The sequence below is a fragment of the Gadus macrocephalus genome, chromosome 10 (genome assembly GCF_031168955.1).
Source record: "Gadus macrocephalus chromosome 10, ASM3116895v1".
NCBI lineage: Eukaryota > Metazoa > Chordata > Actinopteri > Gadiformes > Gadidae > Gadus > Gadus macrocephalus.
In genome coordinates, this window is record NC_082391.1 from 18,851,860 (window position 1) to 18,873,195 (window position 21,336).

The 21,336-nt window shown below is 42.3% G+C and overlaps 3 protein-coding genes across 4 annotated transcripts; 2 read left to right on the forward strand and 1 right to left on the reverse strand.

Annotated features, from left to right (window-relative positions):
* Window positions 1–3,550: 3,550 nt before the first annotated feature.
* LOC132466427 (non-histone chromosomal protein HMG-14A-like) lies at window positions 3,551–6,280 on the reverse strand. Of its 2 annotated transcripts, none has more exons than XM_060063678.1 (6): window positions 6,122–6,280; window positions 5,131–5,157; window positions 4,943–4,972; window positions 4,376–4,420; window positions 4,052–4,171; window positions 3,551–3,917 (listed from the first exon to the last, which is right to left on the reverse strand). In XM_060063678.1, the coding sequence occupies exons 1-6, from the start codon at window positions 6,134–6,136 to the stop codon at window positions 3,870–3,872; spliced, it is 285 nt and encodes a 94-aa protein (XP_059919661.1). In that variant the 5' UTR covers window positions 6,137–6,280; the 3' UTR covers window positions 3,551–3,869. The 2 variants fall into 2 exon arrangements, with proteins under 2 accessions (XP_059919661.1, XP_059919660.1); XM_060063677.1 differs by having other exon boundaries at window positions 4,376–4,423.
* Window positions 6,281–7,068: 788 nt separating this feature from the next.
* On the forward strand, window positions 7,069–18,009 carry sh3bgrl (SH3 domain binding glutamate-rich protein like). Its single transcript, XM_060063669.1, has 4 exons — window positions 7,069–7,314; window positions 14,693–14,878; window positions 15,896–15,976; window positions 16,933–18,009. Exons 1-4 carry the CDS (start codon window positions 7,270–7,272, stop codon window positions 16,966–16,968), a joined length of 348 nt encoding a protein of 115 aa, XP_059919652.1. The 5' UTR covers window positions 7,069–7,269; the 3' UTR covers window positions 16,969–18,009.
* Window positions 18,010–18,501: 492 nt separating this feature from the next.
* Window positions 18,502–20,796, forward strand: si:dkey-237j10.2 (uncharacterized protein LOC568721 homolog). The gene is made up of 2 exons (XM_060063634.1): window positions 18,502–18,854; window positions 19,182–20,796. The coding sequence occupies exons 1-2, from the start codon at window positions 18,671–18,673 to the stop codon at window positions 19,913–19,915; spliced, it is 918 nt and encodes a 305-aa protein (XP_059919617.1). The 5' UTR covers window positions 18,502–18,670; the 3' UTR covers window positions 19,916–20,796.
* The last annotated feature ends 540 nt before the right edge of the window (window positions 20,797–21,336 follow it).

Genomic DNA, 21,336 nt, shown 5'->3' on the forward strand with positions numbered 1-21,336 from the left:
ACACAACAGCAATTATTTTCGTCCTAGTCTGCACCAAGGCTATCTATCTATTAATATAAATTAATATACTTTCCAATTGGCTACATTTCGAAACAACACTTTGTTGAAAGATCAACGTTTTGTAATTTATTAAGTCCTGCTTCCTATATTGTTACAACCTTCACGGTGCGTATAGTAGCACCTAGTAGTTTAACAGTTACTTCCAGGGTGGCAAGAAAACCAAACACTTCCCACAATAATAGCAATTGATAAAAACACATAGGCTACAATTAATTATTATTGCTAACTAGCTATTAAAGGATGTCATAAAGGGGGAGGAGATAGGCTCCAGAGATGTCTGTGTAGGCTGCAGACGAGTAAAGATGGGAAAGATAAGGATGTGTAATGTGAACATGCTCATCTTGCTTTAATTGTGTTTTTGTTTACTCCGTCTGTATGTAGTAGCCTACTCATCCAATCATTACTGCAGCTTTATTTCTCTATAGCCTAAATGTTTACAACCAAGCCTTCTCTCCATAATCCATAGTCCTATTGACGTGATATCCAAGCTAAACAACTGCATCGGGTGTTTGTCAATATGAGCTTTGGCTGGGGCCCCTATTGGCTGATCTGGCCACCCAGAAGTTTATGTTTGGAATGAGTTCTTCTTTAAATGTTTTGGAAGCCTTAATTAAGCGATAAAGTAGATTTCAGAATGAGATTGGGCTAGACAACTGGGGTCTCTAATAAGAAAGAGGGCCTCTAAGATGAGTACCAGTTATAAATATTAAAAAATATAAATATATTTCGACTTTTGACCTTTGTCCTAACACACTTCATGACCACAGTCACTAAGTCACTCACCACTGTTTACCTTTTTGTCAGATAATGGCAATAGGTATGGCCTATAGGTCCTCCAAAACGAGCCATATGGACGTTTTAGCCCCCATTGGATGCGATCACACCGAGGCGCGTCGCCTATGAAGCCGATACCGTTCGAAGAAACAGCAATGCATCATAAAAAGGACCAAAGGTCTCTGGCGCAATCCAAAGTCTGCTCTGCCACGCTCCACCACTTCTCCACGCTACTCAGAATCAGTGAGCCAACTAGTTGAAGGGTGTCGTTCACTCTGGTCGTGTCACTTCACTTAAACAGCGGTCATTGGGAGATATTGGTACAAGATACAGAATGGGTTTGTTTTTGGCAACGAAATATGGTACAATGACGCCATCTAGTGTCGCACCCAGGCTAAAAAAATTTTTTTTTGTCCAAGCGAAAATATCGACAAAATGGAGCCCGTCGCACGGACATGCAATGTATGTAATTTTTCACGGAACTGTGGCCTAACATCAATATCCAAAATCGGTGAAATTGTAACTCTTTATTTTCACTCTGTAACTTAACAGATTGTCGTAGGTCAGCCAAAGCAAATAGCCAAACCACATTTATGGATAATAAATTAGGCCTGTTGCAGTGAGAATTTCAATCACAGCAGCCTATATTGTGACAAAATCGTGGTTCAGATGTCAAATGATGAATTCTCAATTCATATTATTATAATTAGCTATAGTTTTTACTCTATTATCAAAATTGAGCATACATAAGTAACTCTCACACACCCACCCACCCAACCAAGCCTGCACACACACACACACACACACACACACACACACACACACACACACACACACACACACTGCAGAAAATGCTGGAGGCAAGGGCACATATGTGCTGTGTAATAATCTTCCATTCAGTGGCTTTACATTTCGTACATCAACTCTGGCCCGCATGAAATGTTATCTCACATTCAGCACCCATCTAACCAACCATAAGATAAGATAAGATAATCCTTGGCTTTAATAGTCGAGACACATACACATGATAGCCTGGCTCTACTATATCGATATCCAAACAACATACAAACGGTTAACTTGATAGGCAAATAGAATCTGACTGTATTCAAATGACGACATGTGTGTGTATATATGAGGATGCCGTGAGGGGTGACTGTGTGTAAGTGTGTTCAAACACAATAGAGAATCAACACAAAAGCCTTGGTTTTACTGAAATGCCCTTTATGTGACATTCAGAAAAGACAAGAACTTCAAGAAAGTTAGTGTAGCCATGACGGTCTTTGGACTTATATAAAATGAGAGAGGGGGCAACAATGGGGAAATGCTCTAAGATGGCCTCTTCAATAGCTCCACTGTTCCTCATTGATAGTCTTCCCCGGTAATACCAGTGACCAGCAATAATAAAGTGTTCACTGTTCTCTGAATCAATGACGATAGGTGATACTTGATCAGCTATAAAAGTTGAGAAAGGATGATTACTTTAGCTTTCATCAGAGTTAATATAGGTCTTTGTGGGACGGAAAATGCATACGTCTTACTTGATCTTTCTTTGAGGTTGCTTTAATGCAGCTTTCAGAGCAAACAATATAACTGATATGTCAAGTGTCCTAATGCAGAGTTGATTTTGTTACATAGGTGACGAGTGAGCCGTTTGTTTCATGTTTTAGGGTCTAAGTCATCTAAACTGAAATGATTAGAGTTGTAGAATTAGCACTTGAAGGTATTGTTCGTTCACATTCAGTTAGACTATGTAATTATAGTTAAAAAATGTTTTGACGTCCTTTCTTTCCCCAGGACTAGATAAACAAGTCCAGCGTGCCAATGTTATAATTTAAGGTTATACTTCCTTGAATCCTGCTTCAGTTTTTAAGTATCCAACAAGTGCCTTTCCAATCTGTTGAGACTTCAATTTCGCAGTCTGCAAATAAAATAAGTTGGTAAATATATTTGTTTATCTCTGTGGTATTGCCTGACATATAAACAATAGACTACACAGCTAGCAGTGTTCAATGGCTGGAGTGTTTCTATTAAAAGATAATACTTTTCAATCAGGAGACTGGAGCCATCACTTTGAGGAAAATTCCCAGGACTTCCTTTTATTAAGAGAATTCCAGAACATAAGAGAGGGACCCGACACCTGCGTTTGGTCAGAAAAAGGTTTCCAAATTCAATCATTTAAAAAAAACACAGAGTGTTTTAGAAAAAGCTGACGTGAAGCGGGCCACGGATGGAGCGAGGTGGTCTGCATTCGACACGCAGGGTCGTCAAGGAGACAACAGGTCAGAGGGCGTCACTGTTCTCCGGAATGTTTCACATGTTACCGTCTTCCTCTTTCTTATGGACAACACGCTTTAAACACGCTTCTTATTTTTTTAACAAGTCAATGAAAAAAAAAAAAAACAACAACAACCCAAATACAACAATAGTTGAACATGAGCCAGAGGCAAAAATAAAAGAAAAGTGGGGGAGGCGTGGGGGGGGGCGGGACTCACTGCACATTTAGAAGGTCTAAAAAGAATTATCCACACACATGGCTGAACCGTTAATAAAAACATGATTAAGAGGTTAAAACCGAGGGAGAGGGCTGGTTTTTTTTGTCTGAGGGGTTGTGGGGAGGGGGGGGGGGGGGGGATGAGTGGGGAACCGGGGTATACACAACTCACAACTTTAGCCAATCCGGCGGGGGGGGGACGCACTTTCTACATCGAAACAAGCCTTTGTTTTTCCAGACAACCATGAAATGCCGTTTAAAAAAGATTTTTAGTGTATTTTGACTTGCTTTTGCAGACACTTGATATGACCACTGCAAATCTGCTCCATAATCAGCTTTGCTTTTTTGTGCTAAAAATCTGTACGGATACTTATAAAATCATTGATAAAAATATTCCTCTGTTAACAATACGCCTTGGAGGGAGAGCATGTGAGAGACTCGTGGGGGGGGAGGGGGGACAGGGGGCTGGCTGGTTGGTTCGCTGGGGGTAGGAAGGGGGTTCAGGGGTCAGAGGCTGTAGGAGGAGGACATAGGGGCAGTGGTGCTACTCAGATTTGGCCTCCTCCTTGGCCTCTTCTGGAGCTGCCTCCTCCTGTAGGACAGAGTAGAGAAAGGACACCGGTGAGAACGCGGGCGGGTCGGATCCGACACGTAATCACACACTTTACAGTTCATTCAGGAGGGGGGGGGGGGACCCTCCATCGGGGTACAGGTCCGTGTACTGACCTCGTTGGTCTTGGCGTCTCCATTCTCAGAGTGGTTCTCCTCGTTGGCCTCCGCCTCTGCGTTCTCCTTCGCCTTCTTGGTCTTCTTGTCCTCCTTCTTGTCGTTCACCGCCTTTTCTTTCTGCAAGGGCGGGGAGAGAGAACCGTTACAAAATGGCGGGGGACGGATCAAGCTGCGTGCCGCGTTTACCCTTTCTATTTGGTTATGTGCGGGGAGCCATCGATAGGGATGACAATGGGAGGGCATCGTCGCCGTTTGCCATTGGCGTTGTGAACGAACGTCCGTTCATATAGTATGTATAGTTTATGCAACGCATGATCTTACCTTTGCCGCCTTCTTGGCTTTTGGCTCGGCCTGAGGTGGGGCGGGCTTCTGAGAGAAAGGGGGAGGGAAGTTACATGCTTGTTGGCCATAGTGCATGGCCTAGACACCTTTCAGGCCTTACGTCCATGTACTTTCTCATTAACCTGTGCAGTTGTGTTTTTATAATGAGTTAAATAATATTTTGCAATGTTTTTTTGTTATAGTAAAGTAATAATTTATTAATGTATGACGTAATCAACTAATTTACTTAGTAAAAGTAACATTATGCACATTTACTTTTGCCTGGAAGTTTCCTATTTTTCTAAACATTTCTATCCGCAAATTTGTTAATTTTAAGCTTTTTTGGTTATTTATTTATAGGACGTACATGTTGGATCTTATAAAATAGCGGTGTATGCGTAATAGAGCTGCTGTATGTTATAATAGCTGATTATTCAACTTGATTACCTTGTGGGGAGTTTAAAGGGCATTTTTTTACTATTTGAATGCTACAATATGTTTGTTAAGTGAAATTGATGACCTTAATAAGCACCAAGTGATAGTGCACGTTTTTGAGGCGCTACTTACCGCTGATAACCTAGCTGATCTCCTCTTGGGCTGAAAATACAACAGATACCGTTAATCACACCTGATCTGGTTATTTTAATGCTGTATAACAAAATGTTACAAGAAACATTATGTTCGGAGTGAAAAAAAATGGTTATAACAGACATTGTTGGATGTTTCAAGTGTAAAGTGATGTGCAATATATTCACCTCCTCCTTGGGCGCAGCGTCTCCTCCCTGTTAATGAAAAACACAAGAGGACAGAGTTAACACAAAGTACAAACCCCAAAAATGGAAATTAAACTCATCGGCCTTTCTATTAACTGCTTACTTTTCAAAAAAAAAAATAATTGTATATAATGGCTGCTCATGAGGCAGTTGAGGAAACTTTTTGGTTTCATATGAAAACTCATAGTATTTTCCAATACACATCGTTTTTAAGGTTTATTTACTAGTAATAAATATACTTTTATGTTTGTTTTGAAGTATACTGTGAGATCATGACTAGGAGTGCCTTTGAGCCCCAATTCTGAAGACCCTAGGACTGCTTCTCTGTCTTACTCCCCCCTTGTCTTTCTCTCATTCAATACATGGAGCTCAGATTTGAATGCTGGCGCGGGAGGGCTTTCAAAAAGGGGAGGGACCAGTTTATGCTTAGTGGCGCCATCAGGCGGCAGAGCCATGCCATCGCAGCCATTTGGGACTACGAACAAAGGGAAAAAATATATAATCTTATCGAATTGCGACGGCGAATGTTTATTTTTACGTTAAAATTGGAAAGTAAAAGTACTAATGCATTTTCTCATGGCACTTTTAAGCGGTTTGAGGCCGGATTGACGATTAGTGAAGCGTTTGTTCTCGGTAGGTCGCCGAGGAAGGTAGACAAGAGCTGCAAAGCATGGCTGCTGCTTGTGCTTTAACTGCATGGAGACCGAGATAGACTTCTGACTCTCCAAAGGACAGCGGCTGCTTCAAGAAAACGGCTTTTAAAAGGCGTACAGGCGCAGGAAAATATTTATTCCAACGCATAAAAAATGGAGATTAATTCTAGATAATAGGCGAAATTTTCCGATTATGTAGGTCCGTTAGAAATTGGGTTATAATTAAGTAATGTCTCTGAGGGATGACTCCATAATCGTTTGCAATGAATTAATACCTCGGATTCTCACCAAATAATTCAAATTATTTTCAGGATACGTACCTTTCTCTTGGGCATGTTGATCTTTTTGAGATTTTCTGGCAAATGCAACTAAAAACAGTTTTTTTCTTGGTGAGCTCAGTGCAAGTGAAGACGAGCGTCTCCCTTATGCTCGGCAGTGTAGTAAACACACAGGAACAGAAAGGCGAGTGGTTGAATGGGGGGAGGGGTGCGGCTAAAAGCGTGATTGATATGGTGTAAGCCAATCACATCGCGCCATTCGAGGCTGCAGAACACTTGGAATTTTGGAGCCGGTGATGTTCTTGGGTATGCGCGAATGGCTTCTTGCAGAAATAGATGGGAGGAAACCAGAAAAAAATGTAAAGGTTGCAATAGGCGACATATTGCTTAAAAACAACACGTTCACCGTTGGCAGAGGTCGTGAATACTCTAGTTTGTCGCGATGTGCCGTTGCACGATTTAAGTCAGAACTAAAGACAACACACGCCATTCATTTATACACAGTTCCCCGCCATGGCATTTAACGGAGAAGGCGTACACATTGAAATGCAAAAACAACGACATTTTTAACGAAATATTTTCGTCATGTTGAGGCCAATATGGCGTCCTTTCCTCTCCGACACATTTTTTGTTTGTCTGTCGGCTTCCCTAAATTCATTTTAAGAAAATGTCTCCGTCGCCTGTCCCCTCAGCCTGTAGGTGGCCACAAAGCCTTCCGAATGAACATGGCTGCTCAAACTATGCTTCTTGTGGCCGTTCAGCACAAAAAGCATATGCCTTCACTGTTTTGTTACCATGTTAAACAAACGCCCATGCAATCTCTTAGACACGCAGTGAGCCGACACTCCGATCATTTATTTCCTAGACCGAAATACACAATGTAGGCGATAGGGCCACCAGCGAAGGACTACGTGTGGACAATGTGTTCAAATCACTGTAGTCTCTCTTTCTCTCTCCCGTTAGATTCAAGGGGCGGGGAATGTGCGTAGAGGCGGACGAGGAATGCGAAGTCTAGCATCCACTGTCGGGAGCCGTCGCTTTGCGCAGACAGTCTGCGCTGCTTCGGACGGGATTCCAGTCGGGAAGTTTGGCTGTGGCTTTCGCTTAACCATAGACACACTGAGAGCTGCCTGCAGTCCGTACGACGATCTCCCTCAGTTTAGTCCATCGCATACACCAGGGAACCAAACATGGTGGTCAAAGTGTACATAGCATCATCCTCAGGCTCCACTTCGGTAAGAGAACAAAAGCAGCATGCATAGATGATTGATGATTTAATTCTGCTATGTAGGCTGTCTTTAATATTGTATCATTCAAATGCATTCAATTCAAATTGATAATCCATGTCCTACGTTTCAGATTATTGAAAGCAAATGTTCCTATTTTGCACTAATCGTTTGTTGTCTCTGGTGGGGCTGTGAAGTGATTCGTTGTGATTCTGAACACAATAACATTCATTTAGAATTTGCAGGTGTAATTAACCTGCTCACTTTCCTCTCGTTACTAACTTCTTGTGTGTAAATTAGATGGGGAGTAGTGATAAGGTGGTTGGCGAGGCTGGTGCATTTCAGTGTTATTACTCAGGAACCCGAGAAGTGTTTAGTGCTTTGTCATCTGGTTTGTCACAGCGTTTCCGTCTGAAACGATAGCCTGTTTTTCTCCCACAAAGATGTATGTGTGTGTTTGGGGGGGATACCAGGTCATCTGCAAACAAATAACTGCACAATTTAAAAACTACAGAAAATTAAAGTGTGCTTCTTTAGTTGTTTTTAAACAGTATACTTAACTTCATACACAGACAAGTGGATATATATGAGTTAATTCTCCAATAGCAGAAGATCCTTCCAGCATAGAGAGGATTAATGTGATGTCATTCACTGGGCACCTCAGTTTTAACTGCCGTTCAAAAACAATGTTAAAAAAAGAAAAGAAAAACGCAAATTACTTTCCATATTTACAGTAATTTGCGTTCAGAGTCATTTATTTTCACAGTCATTTGCTTGATTTTGCATCCTGAAAGGAAGGGGGGCCCTTCACGATTTGGGCTAAACTCTTAAATCCAGTGACATTTGTTAATTTTATTTCCTGTTGGCTTTCTGTTACTGAGTGACTAACTGACATTTGCCTGAACCGAGTGCCATCCCCCTAGATCCGCTCTGTCCTGTTGGTTCGGGGCGGGTGTGGTGTGGAAGACAAGTCCGGTCTGAAGATGAGTCCTGAGTGCTATATCAGTTCGTCCTAGGAGGCCAGGGAACACATTAGTCTGAACAACTGCACCACACACACACACACACACACACACACACACACACACACACACACACACACACACACACACACACGCACATTGGCTTCACAAGCAAAGACAACATGCACGTACGCACACACATAACTCTTCACACAAAATTACTTTCTTAATGAGTACCGTGTCAACACACACAAACAAACAGAAACGGCCACATGCACACGCACACAAACAGGATTTATGTTGTTTAAATGTTGTGCGTTTGTGCGCTTGGAGCCGATGAGATGGTGCCACTTGTTGAGCACACTGGAGACGTGTGTTTGACTCACCTGATGACTCACCTGATGACTCACTAGGACAAGCTCTCACTAAGAGAGCTCTCACTAAGAGAGCTCTAATTGGGGTAGAGACGATGGTGGTGGCCATGACCGCCAACAAGCCATGTTAAAACTTGACTGTGCTATAGCGTTGTCAAGCGTTTGCCAGGGTTTGAGCCACAAAACGTCATCAAGGAACATTGGAAGGCTGTACAGTAAATGTATTCAGCTTTTAGTATTGCCCCCCCTGGGAAAGGATAATACAGCAGTGTTGCTGGTACACACCTGGTTCTCTTGTTACCTCTCGCTTACTTTAGAACAAAGCAGTATTTGAATATGGGAAAAAGACAAGATTAGGATTTTTTGCATGCACGCCTACCAACATCAAAGCTATCATTTGAAGACTGAAACCGGAGATAAATAGTGATAGGTAGGACTGCGATGGTTGAATAATTTGTGAGTGGTATGAACGAATAATCGATTATTCGATATGTGCCGACATTCACAAAGGCAGCCATGGATCATCGGCAAGAAATCACTTAATATCTTTAACGCAAAAAAACAACTAGTTCCAGTCAAATTGTCTGTTGTGAAAAATGGATTAAACTGTAATCTGAAAACGTGGTTATATGCTGTAGACCCTATAGTATCTGTGGTATAAAGGCTGGGACGAAATTCAAATTATAAATATGTACACTTTATGTTGAAAGTATTGACCGTCGCGATTCCCATTGAAACGAATGGCGCGGTGATTTGGTCTTCAAAACGAGAGCTGGTAAATTGTGAAAAATGAATTAAACTGTAATCAGACAACGCGGTTATATGCTATATAAACCATAGAGTATCTGTAGATAAAGGCAAGGACGAATTTCGAATTATAAATATGTACAATGCATAACGTTAGCTCTCTGGCTCATAGCTGAGCGGACTCGAATAGCTCCCGTTGCCAAGTCGTAACTAAGGTCTGTCCTATTTACTGGAGGAGTGAACAACGTTTCCGTTGCATAAGAACCTAACGGTATGGGAATGATTGGTATTTGTCAAACCCTCAGGCATTACCAGGGAAACAAAGTTATGGCTTGTGAAAAACTGAAAAAATATTTGAATGGGAAAAAATGTTAACGCTCCAAATGTTAAAAATCGATTTTGACCCTCGGGAACGAATAAACAAATATTCTGACCCATCCCTAGTTAACATCATTGCAAGACTAATTCAATCAAGCTGGACCCCTCCTAACTGGAAGAGAGAGAGATAGGCAGGCTTGTCTCTGAGAGCAGGGCATCGGTTTCTCAGTGAAATGCTGTTACAGATACTATAAATATAGAAGTACACTGAAACTATCTTTCACGCAGAATACACTAATTGTTGTAATTGTTGTTATTCTTTAAAACCTCAAGTATTTCAAGGTTGGAACCTTACCAATCTGTAATCGCTCTGATTATGCCATGGTTATTTGAATTATGACACATAACTGGCATCAACACAGTCTGAGTTTGTGCAATCACATTTCACGCTTCACCAGGTGATTCCCAAGCTCTTTTCACCTACTGCCCCCAACACGGTATCAACAGTCTCCTGGTCAGCAGAAGTTATACTTTGGTACATATCAAAAATCTTCCTTGTTGGTTTAAAACACAAACTACCGGTAATCATCAGTGACGGTGCCGTAAGCCATCCCAACCTTTATTGGGTTGAAATGATATATGTGGTTGAACCTACATACCTGTTCTCTGTTTTATTTAAACTCTACTCAAGCGAATTGACCCAAACTCTTTTAGTAGACCTGGTTGATTAAATCAAACTCCATAGTAATGATCCATTCCTGTGTGGCTCCAGACACAGTGCATCAATTTGATAGCCAGTACATTCTGGGAGCTAATGGGTTTTGTTCTAGCTCTTTCTCTCCCTGGACGAGTTTGGCCTGGGTGAAGTGGTGCCTTTGCCCTGTCAGAGTACGCACATTAGACAGTGCTGGCTAACCAGTACTAACCAACAGCGAGGGTCGAAGTAGCACAATAGAACACATCCTGTAATAATTCACACAATGCAACTATTCCACTTCAGCTGGGAGGGTCTGACCTGCAGTCTATTGTTTCCTTTGAGTGAGAGTGAATGCTTTGATGACCATGAGAATGATTGATGACCGAGTAGGTTTGGGTGCACCAGTGTTTCCTGGCATAATGACTACACTTCCAAGCACTTCACTGGAGGCTTTTTTTTTACTGAAAAGACATTTGGACATGACAAGTCAGTTGCCAAAGTCAACCTCTGAATTAAATGTAAGTAATGTTATTATAGTATAATGCTATTCCACCCATATTATACAAATGTTATTATTTGCAAAAACGAATAAAGAAAAGTGATAGTTATTAGTCATAGTTTTATTAGCAGTTAGTTACCAGACAGTTTGGTTTCGCTGATCGTATTGAACGTTATTAGAGAACTGCATCTATTCGATCAAAACAAAGAAAGATCAAAGTACTACTTACTTAGTGGTACATCTCTGACCTTTAACCTGACACTGATCCGTCTGCCTGCCTCCTAGATTTCTCAATCTCCTGCTTCTCTCTTTCTCCTCCTCGCCTTCAAATATAATGCAGCCCTCGTGTTGAGAGGAAAAACACATTTCTGAAGACTATTATTACAAGAAGTGATATGGAGGATTTTTTATATAATGCAATCTGCATGTGATCTGATCTTTATCCCTGCGCTTATCCCATGTTCAGTCTCCATAGTTACAGTAAATACTGATAACGTGTGTGTTTATATTTGTGTATTTGTCTGTGTGTGTTGATTTAGGGAGGGTAGGGTAGGAATGCGACTGAAATGAGATTGAGGAGATATTTATGGCCGCTCCCTACAAACAGGGGGCCGTCAAAAATGTGATCCTCTCGTCTCTTGTTAACTCCTTAAGAGCCCCCCCTTAAACAGGGATAGGGGTGCTGGGTCCACTGAGTGGCTAGGAATGGGTCTACTCGCAGTGCAGTTAGAGTCGGGCTGCTGGAAACTGGCCAGAAATGCTCTACAAATTAATTTAGCCAAAGCACAATGCAGGCCTGTGGAGCTTTTGCCTGGGGAGCAGTAAAGAGAGACCAAAGAAGCTTTAGCTTAGCGCAGTGTTTAGCGGCATTCTCTATGTCAGCTGCTTGCTGCTGGTGGCAAAAGAATGCTAGCTCATGTGGCAAATATTAGCATTCTCTGTTACTCATGTTGATGTTCATAAGCTTTAAAGGCACCCAGTGCAACTTTCGAGGCTTAAAAATAAACATTCAATTTCTAGTCTTTTTTACACGTAGTAAGTTTCAATAACTCCATACCATTACATACCGACATTTAAGCAGCAAAGATGAGACGTCGTTGTGTGGTGAGAACTGATACAAAATCGATAACAACAACAATGCGGCCATTTTCTTTATTTTTTGTAACCTACAATAAATAAAGCAGGCTTCCAGTCAATGGAAAAATGGCTTCTCCCCACCGGCGATTGTTGTTGTTTACGATTTTCTATCAGTTCTCACCACACAACGACGTCTCATCTTTGCTCCTTGAATGTCGATATGTAATGGTATGGAGTTATTGAAACTTACTACGTGTAAAAAAGACTAGAAATTGAATGTTTATTTTTCATTGAATGTTTACATAAAGTTGCACTGGGTGCCTTTAATCGGAAATCTGTCATTTCAAATGGCAAAGGTATCGTTAGTTTGTGTCTGCTTAAGCGAGACATGTGGATAGTTTGGTAGTACAATTGAATCAAAGTAAACTAGTCAAGTAGGCTAATCTTGTAAAACAGTTTGAGCTTGACAGTAGTTTCTTTGAGACCATGACAGTGAATTCGGTCCCAAAGTGGTCTTAAAATGATGGCAAAACACATGTCAACCCTATGTGTAGCTGTTGCCTCTTGAAAGACACACAGTCCCAGAGAGAAGAGACTCAACATAGGCTCTGTGTGCTGCATGGGACTGGGCGTTAATAAACAAAAAAAGGATTGGATTACAAGACTCGTTTCGCTCCTAATTGTTAAGGTTATTGATCTGCGGTTGTTTGGCTACCGAACGCTTGGATCATGCTACATGAGCTGCTTAGAGTGCCAAGAGACCTTTCTATGATCATTAAGTGCATTTTGGGGGGCTGAAGTTAATCGTACCCTGCTGAATTCAAGTGCGTTAGCCATTGGCCATTGGAAGTCAACAGGGGGCTGTGAGGCTTAGTAGCCGACTCTCCTTGTAACCTGATCTCACCTCTTTTATTCCCCCAATCTGTCAAATTATTGTTATTATTACATTCAAATTGTTTAAATGGCAGCTTGCCACCTCCAACCATAATGTGACGTCCTTGGTGCTAAAGCCCTTATCTACAGTTCTCCACCCAACAGATGGTTTAAAGAGAGGAGATAGATGACTGGAGACTTTGGTGGATGGGTTTTATTCCTTTTGAACACCCATCATTTTCTATGAAATTTGAACAAGGGTGAAATATACTATGTCATACTATACAATACTATGTCACCGTTGACATAGTATCAGATTATAATTACAGGGAGATTAAATTTAAAAAGATCTCCCTTATCAAAGAGTATACAGCAGGATGGATTCGATCAGAATCTTTGTGTGTGTGATATCCTGATGGGTATCTTAAGGATGTTCCGTCCTATCGAAATAGGTAGATAATTTGGAAGAAGGAATTTATATTCTGACTTTAAAAAATGAAGCCATTCAAATCTCATAATGCTTTGCATAACTAGCTGCTTCATTTTGCATGCCTTGTCGTCTATATAGCCTAATCTGAGTCATAAAGCCCATGATGCAGCCCCCATATGCACATCCATATTGAGAAATGTGATGTAAAATTCACAGTTATTTGTAGCGCTATGTGTAGCGTTCCGTTTAGATATATGCAGAGGATGCACCAAGTATAGCAATACAGCCATCCTGTTCATGTAATATCTCATCACATCATGTATATACTACACTGCCACAGTGAAAAAAAATAAACATCACTTTCAACAAAGTCCTAAATTCAAACCAAAACATGCAAACGTCTGTGTCTGTGTGAGCGTCTACGTGTGCACACTCATCTGTGGGTGTGATTGCCAAATTCCCGAGTGGCTCGCTGCAACAGGCCTTATTTGGCATGTTTGACCAGTTACCGCCTCCCGAGTCCCAGAGGAGCTCCCGTTTCCGAGTGGCCTTCTAGGGCCTCCCAGCTTCCTCAACACACCCACCCAGACCCCGTACCACTGGGACAGCATATGGAACAAACATGATGTGGCCTCCAAAAGAGACGTACTGTGTGTGTGTGTGTGTGTGTGTGTGTGTGTGTGTTTGTCTCTCTCTTGTGCACGCTCTCGCTCAAACTCTCCTTTAGTCTTTCTTCTGTCTCCCTGTTGCTCTCCCTCATTCCTTCTCCCTATTTCTCTGTGTCTTTCTGTGTCTCTCTGTCTTATGCACACACACTCACATTCTGCATACCTCTTCCAGCGCCTACTATTGGCCATTGTCTTGCAGAACAGTCTCTCCTTGTCTATTGGTCCTCTAGTTTGTACTTTGCTCCCGATACTGAGGTATCGGAGGTATAATGTAATCAAAGACCACAACTGATTAGAGAATTCAAATGGGCTGGGCTTGAATACACTGTATCGGTGTTAAATCGTTAACGGTTTGCCTGTTATTGTGTTTGTAATTATGTTCCCTTTAAGGAATCGGCACTCGTGGTTGAAGCATATTGTTCTGAAAGTGCACAAATGTTGCTAAAAAAAACACCACGTCAACGTGATAAATGCATGCATCCTTCTGCTAAAGCTCACCTTCTTCCTCAACTGGTATCTTAGTAACCTGTCAGCCTGCTGGCCGTCATTGGCTATTTTTCTGTCCCAAGAGGGTGCAGAGGCCTCCTCTTTATGTCAACAAGATACAGAAACAACATGGCAGACAAAGGTCTTCTCTTGTTCTGTTTTAGGATAAGGGAAGTGGTAAAGTCAAAGTATTGCAGAAGTCTGCTAACCGTCCACTTCCCCCCCCCCCCCCCCCCCCCCTGCGCGTGTCACACAGATCAAGAAGCAGCAGCAGGATGTCATGGGGTTCCTGTCAGCCAATAAGATTGGGTTTGAGGAGTGCGACATCGCCGCAGACGAGGACAACAGGAAGTGGATGCGGGAGAACGTTCCAGACGAGTCAAGGCCTGCGACGGGCCACCCCCTCCCCCCCCAGATCTTCAACGACAGCAAATACTGTGGGGTGAGGAGGATGGGTTCAATATATAGATTTGTCGATTGAGCAGAGAATTGAGACACAGATGAATTCAGATACTTCACCTCATTTAGGAGCAGGTAGGGCTTAGGGGTTACCTCGCTTTAGGAGGCGTTCCATCAAGCTGTGGACTCATTTTGGGCTAGGAGTCAACCACCTTAGCTACTACACCACTGCGCCCATTGTGTACACTCACACGCCCTCCATGCATACCAACAATATGGATAATTCAGTGGCATTCAGGAGGCTATTCCCTCCCTGTCGCTTTATAAACCAACAGTGGCGCAGTGTTATTCGAGGGAGCCATGCCGAAAGCCCCTGTGCAGCCAGGCTTCCCATAATTCAAACAGATGCATAGCTAGTGGTGCTTCTAATAGACAATGCGCTGTTGCAAATGTCACCAAGGAAAGAGCACTCTGCATCTTACGGCTATTGAAGAGAGCCCACACGTGTGTGTGTGTGTGTCTGTGTGTGTATGTTTGTGTGTGTGTGCACGTGTGCTGAGACACAACCAGCCAAGAGTAAGAGGAATAATGAGAGAACATCAAGAAGAGAGAGAGCGAGAGAGAGAGAATGGGAGTGCGACAATAAACATAAATAACAATGAGAGAGCAACAGAGAGAGAGAGAGGGAAGGAGAGAGGGAGAGAGGGAAGGAGAGAGAGATAGGGGGAGAGAGAGACAGAGAGCACAAATCCAAACATTAATCATGAAGGATGTATTCAAAACCAACACCAAACCATATTTAACAACATTCTCATCCTTAGCCATGGACACTAGCATGCAATCTTCAACACTATTGAACAACAGCCCCAGCATAGATCGTGCACACTAATACACTAATTCACGTCAAGCCCTAGTATGTGGAGCATTCCAAACTCTTTCAAATTATCAGCTTCACAAAGGTCACAGCGACGGTTATTGTTCAGATCAGATCAATGCTATCAGCCACGCCCAACCCATAAAATACAACGGCTTCTCTAACTTGTTCTTCTTCTGTCTCTAGAACTACGAGGCATTCTTCGACGCCAGGGAGGACAACGCTGTCTATGCCTTCCTGGGTCTGACCGCACCACCCGGCTCCAAGGTAAGCTACCCCAAAGCCAGGATAAACACACTGACCCCCCCCCCCCCCCACCCACACACACACACACAGACACACACACACACGGCCACAGCTGTCTGTTCCCTAGCTCTGGCCCCCCGCTCACTTCGTACTTCTTTGCTCTCTCTTTCTCTTCTCCAGTGGTTCAGTGTCCGTAAAGAAAGCACACATATTACATACAACATCTGTTCATGATATCCCTGTGCACCCCAGCAGTGGCGACAGCAGCCCCCCTATGCACAATTTCTATTCTCCCTCCCGTCTGGCACCCTGGCGCCCCCTAACTGCCACCTGCGGAACTGCATGGAGGTGTGCCAGTTACTATGGGAACAGCGGGGCTTTCCTCTCTCTCTCTCTCTCTCTCTCTCTCTCTCTCTCTCTCTCTCTCTCTCTCTCTCTCTCTCTCTCTCTCTCTCTCTCTCTCTCTCTCTCTCTCTTTCTCTCTCTCTCCTTAGCTAACACACACACACACACACACACACACGCGCACACACACACACACACACACACACACACACACACACACACACACACACACGGAGTAGAGGGCGTATGAACCAGTGGTTACCCCTCCATTTTGTTAAGGCTTTCTTTCAACCCCATTTGGATGATGCCTCTGGGGTACAACGCTTGTTATTCTTTATGTAAATGTCATGTAAATCTCCTATTTCTCTACCTCTGTTTTGTCTTACCTCTCCCCCCTCTCCATCTTTTTCTCTGCCCCTCTTCCTTCCTTTCTTTCTTTCTTTCTTTCTTTCTTTCTTTCTTTCTTTCTTTCTTTCTTTCTTTCTTTCTTTCTTTCTTTCTTGCTTTCTTTCTTTCTTTCTTTCTTTCTTGCTTTCTTTCTTTCTTTCTTTCTTTCTTTCTTTCTTTCTTTCTTTCTTTCTTTCTTTCTTTCTTTCTTTCTTTCTTTCTTTCTTTCTTTCTACCTTCTCCAGGAAGCGGAGGCTCTAGCGAAGAAATCACAACAGTAGCAAGTTAGCAGCATCACGTTTTAGTCTGTGTTACACCTGAAGCCCTCAGCTTGAACCCTGACCCCAGACCTACCCACCCTGTACCCTATCCGATACGCACCTGGCTCCGACAGACAGAAAGAAGGAAAGAACGAGGCGCAGAAAACAACGATGGAAAATGGAAAATGAAAGCAATGAAAAATGGAAAAACAAAATTTCACTTAATGTTGAATTGTACGTGTTTTATTTTTTTGTATAATTTTTAGTTTAATCTGTGTGTGTGTGTGTGTGTGTGTGTGTGTGTGTGTGTGTGTGTGTGTGTGTGTGTGTGTGTGTGTGCGTGTTAGTTCCTTGATATCGGTCGTGCCTTGTCAGCTGTACTGACAGAAGTACCTCAGATCTCTAATCCCATTGGCCGAATCGCAAGTCAATCAGCGATACATGAATGTTAACGTATTGAAACAAGAAAAGACACATTTCAACTCATCCGTTTGTATGCACCTTAATATTTCACCCGGACCAGTAAATCCAAACAAAGTGCAGAACCCCAACTCAATCTGTGTTGATCACTAAATGGTTTCATTATTCTGTAGCGACGACCAAGTTCAATTCATCTAGTTTTGTTCGATTTAAACCCTTATGCGCTATTTCATTTTCACAAATTCCAATTGAACATTCAACGTTTAACACACTCGCTTCACTCAACCATTCCCACATATGACATAGTTACATTTTTAATTGACACACTATTGTCTTAATGCCGTTTGAATGGCAGACTGTTAGTATGAGATGTACCAGACTGTGCTACAATTAAGGAAGCACCACATTTATTTACTTAGTTATTTTAGTTTCAATTTCCCTATTGTGCTGGCATTATAAAGATGCACTCTAACCATTGGTTGGTTTCTTATGTAGAAAATAAATTCAACAACTTATGTTTCAAACCAGGCCATATCAGCTTTTCCGATAAGAACAAACCATTTGATGAAGTCCCAGGTCTCACGTTACCCTCTTACAGTAAAGTCTTGTTTTTCTATGAAACATTAAACATTTTGAAATTAATTTGAACATCTGAGTCTACTTTTCATTTGAATTTCTGATTGAACTTTCAGAATATGAGGATAGGATTATGTAAGTGATGACTGCAACCTTTTTGTTGAACATTTCATAAAATTTCAATGTTGTATCATAAGGGAATATTTGTCAGGTGCTGCGTGCCAGCCGCTGTTGATTTGATGCCAAGCCTTAAGAAGCTTGCTGCGAGCTGGTTCATGAATGCAGTAACTTATGCTTTATGATCCCTTTATAACTCAATTGTAACTAATAAAAGTCAGCTGTAGTGTATTAATGTTTTGTTACATCCTTCAAATACTCCTGTTTCTGTCTCTATTCAACATGTGTATATTTACCTAACCACTTTCACACACTTTAGGCAAGTTAACCAAAAACAAAAATGCCCAGTTCTGCTTTAATATTGTTACGGGGGTGGGGGGTGGGTCTTCGCACACAGGCACACACAACACACACACACACACACACACACACACACGCACACACAGACACACGCACACCACCGTGCTGCTCTGTGATTTCATCTCCCCAGTGCAGAAGTGAAAGAGCGCAGTCATCCAGTGACATTTTTGCATTGGAGCTTGACGCACAGCCGAAAACGAAACACAACGACATCTGACAGAGAGACGGACGGACGGACAGTGTGTAGACCATGCTTTCAGAGTCCTTCCTCCAGACACTGCCGTACAGGGACGAGAAGAGGTACTCCTCTGCCACCAAGCTCCAGGGGGGGGAACACACATATCCACAAACTCTGCGTGGAGACACGCAACATGGCGGGCTCGGTCTGACGGAGTCAGGAGAGCACTCACATACGCCGCAAGCACTGCGCACAGGTACGGAGGATGTATTGTTTACTCTTTTGTCATGTACAGTATACTCACGACATAATGTATCTCAGGAAGCTATATGTATAATTTCAGTTTATTCATAATTTAAATAATAAATATAATTTCTCCTTGAATTGAAACGTCTCCCTTTTACGACTTCTTGTAATTATGGTAAAAAAAAAAAAAATCTTCAAAATATGTTCCTACGGTCATCATATTAATGGGATATATTAATCGATAATCGATATTAAATGAAAAAAATATATATAAAAACATTCAAACATTTATTTCGTAACATGTTTTCCATTTCATAATCAGGTCTTTACATTGCAGACTTAGGCCCAAACGAGGGCCTGGGGCCGAGGTTTGCCTTTCCACCCGAGTTTGGCCTTATGATCCCGGGCCGTGCCTGTACACTCAACCACTATCCTCACCACTCAGGGGATTTTCAGTCTGAATGCAGTCTCATAAGGCAATACCCTGACCTACGTCTGCGTCAGGAATCAGATGAGGCAACCAGCCCAAATAGCAGCACGTCTTGCCACTGTCCGTCTACGTCGGTGTCCGGACGTCCCCTGCAATCGCTACCATGCACACCCAGCTTCCAGGGCCCAGACAGACAGCCGGGGACTCCGGTACCGGACACGACGCATCCTTTGAAGCCCGGGACCTCGAACCCCGACGAGGGCTACCTAGAGATGACCGGCAACCGAGATCTAGAGTTCTCTCTCTTAGGGCTGGAGCCCCTCTCCAACTCTCTGTTGAACGGTCTGCTGGAGAAGCATCTGGACGAGCTCTACCGCGAGCATTTTACAGACAGCCTGGCCCGATGCAACTCCCAGCTGGGGCACAGCCTTCTGCGTGGCCTGGTGCCCCTGCCGCAGCCCAGCGGACAGGCCCAGGCTTCAGACTTCATGGGGGCCAGTCTGCAGGGTGTGGTGTCCAGGGAAGGAGGGTTCAGGATCAGCTACCTTAACACTACCTCGCACTTCAGCTCACCCGTGCTTCGGATCTCAGATGCTGAAAGTTCCCCCCGACCCCCACCCCCTACCCCCACGCACACATAAAACACACACACACGCACACACACACACACACACACACACACACACACACACACACACACACACACACACACACACACACACACACACACACACACACACACACAGACACACATGACTTTAAAGTGCACTTTTTAGGGTCCCTCTACGTAAACGCTTATTTGTTTTTCCTTCAAATTTATAAGCTCATATACGCCATCTGCTGTTATAACATGATATTACGTTTATTCTTATGTTATTGTTTAGTAGTTCATTAATCTCCGATCAAGTATATTGTCTGATTTGCGACAGTGTTTGTTAATAAGTTAGGTTATTAGGTATATACTTTTAAAAGAACTGCCATTGTCACTGAAGTAGACATTACGGGTTATCCATTTTGTTGATCAAAGCCCCCAAGGCAATGAGACAAGAAATGGTAGTTTTGGTTTGACAAGTAGGCCTAAACAGTGCAATGTCTACAATGTCTACTTCATCAATGTGTTACCAATCATCTCTTACATGTTATGCTTTATGTAAATGTATCATTATAAACATTATAAAGAAAAACCTTTTTAAAATAATGTGTATGATTTGTTCTGATACAAACGTTTACATACGTTTCTAGTACGTTTTTGGACAACCATGTGGGCCAGTACAGTGTTCTTTGTTGACCTATCTTTGGATGCAGGAAGATCATATTTGCAAAGACTATAATTGAAAGCTTAACCAAACAAAGTGGTGGTGTAGTCTGAGTCTTCTGTCTATGTAAAGAAAAAAATTGCAAATAAGTGTTTTCACCTCCTGCATTATCATAACTTTAATATATACTCATAATGTTATTCCCCATTCCATTGCATAGTGTCACAGCTTTGTGTAAAGTTCAAATAAAAGATGATCAAGTGAAATGTTGTAGAACCTTGCCAAACCTGATAAGTAGGCCATTCAGTCGTTGAACTCAAAACAAACACAATCCGCCTGATCTTGTCTTGGTGGATGAACACAAAAGGAGTTTTATCTCTAATCTAGACGATTGGACAGATGGGTTTATAGGTCTTATATTAGTAAATGCTTTGTTTGAAAGGGCTTCCTCATCAGTAATGTTTTGTTTGCAAGAGCTTCTTCATCTATTTATGTTGCTTCACACAAAGTTCAAACATTAACCTACTACACTCTTTTTTCCCAAAACGTTTATCAGTTATTCAAGGATGTTCTTGTCTTCGGAATATTCTGATCTGTGACCTTCTTCCACATAAATCATACTTTATTTGATTGCTTAAATAGTTGAAAATGTCAGGGCTGTTTTGTACTAAAGGGCTTCTATGCACCACAAGATTTCATTATTTTCAGCTGTGATAATGTCTGAATATAAGCAGAGTCAGACAATAAACTCAAAGGCTTGAGGAGAAAATACCCTTTTTAGTATCAAAATTGAGAAAGAGTTAAGC

Coding starts and splice junctions, on each gene's coding strand:
- LOC132466427 (XM_060063677.1), bottom strand. Junction 4,973..5,130: donor ACGCTGCGCCCAAGGAGGAG/GTGAATATATTG, acceptor TTGTATTTTCAG/CCCAAGAGGAGATCAGCTAG. Junction 4,424..4,942: donor GATCAGCTAGGTTATCAGCG/GTAAGTAGCGCC, acceptor CCTTTCTCTCAG/AAGCCCGCCCCACCTCAGGC.
- si:dkey-237j10.2 (XM_060063634.1), top strand. CDS start 18,671: ATGCTTTCAGAGTCCTTCCTCCAGACACTGCCGTACAGGGACGAGAAG. Junction 18,855..19,181: donor GCCGCAAGCACTGCGCACAG/GTACGGAGGATG, acceptor TTTACATTGCAG/ACTTAGGCCCAAACGAGGGC.
- sh3bgrl (XM_060063669.1), top strand. CDS start 7,270: ATGGTGGTCAAAGTGTACATAGCATCATCCTCAGGCTCCACTTCG. Junction 7,315..14,692: donor CATCCTCAGGCTCCACTTCG/GTAAGAGAACAA, acceptor CGTGTCACACAG/ATCAAGAAGCAGCAGCAGGA. Junction 14,879..15,895: donor ACGACAGCAAATACTGTGGG/GTGAGGAGGATG, acceptor TTCTGTCTCTAG/AACTACGAGGCATTCTTCGA.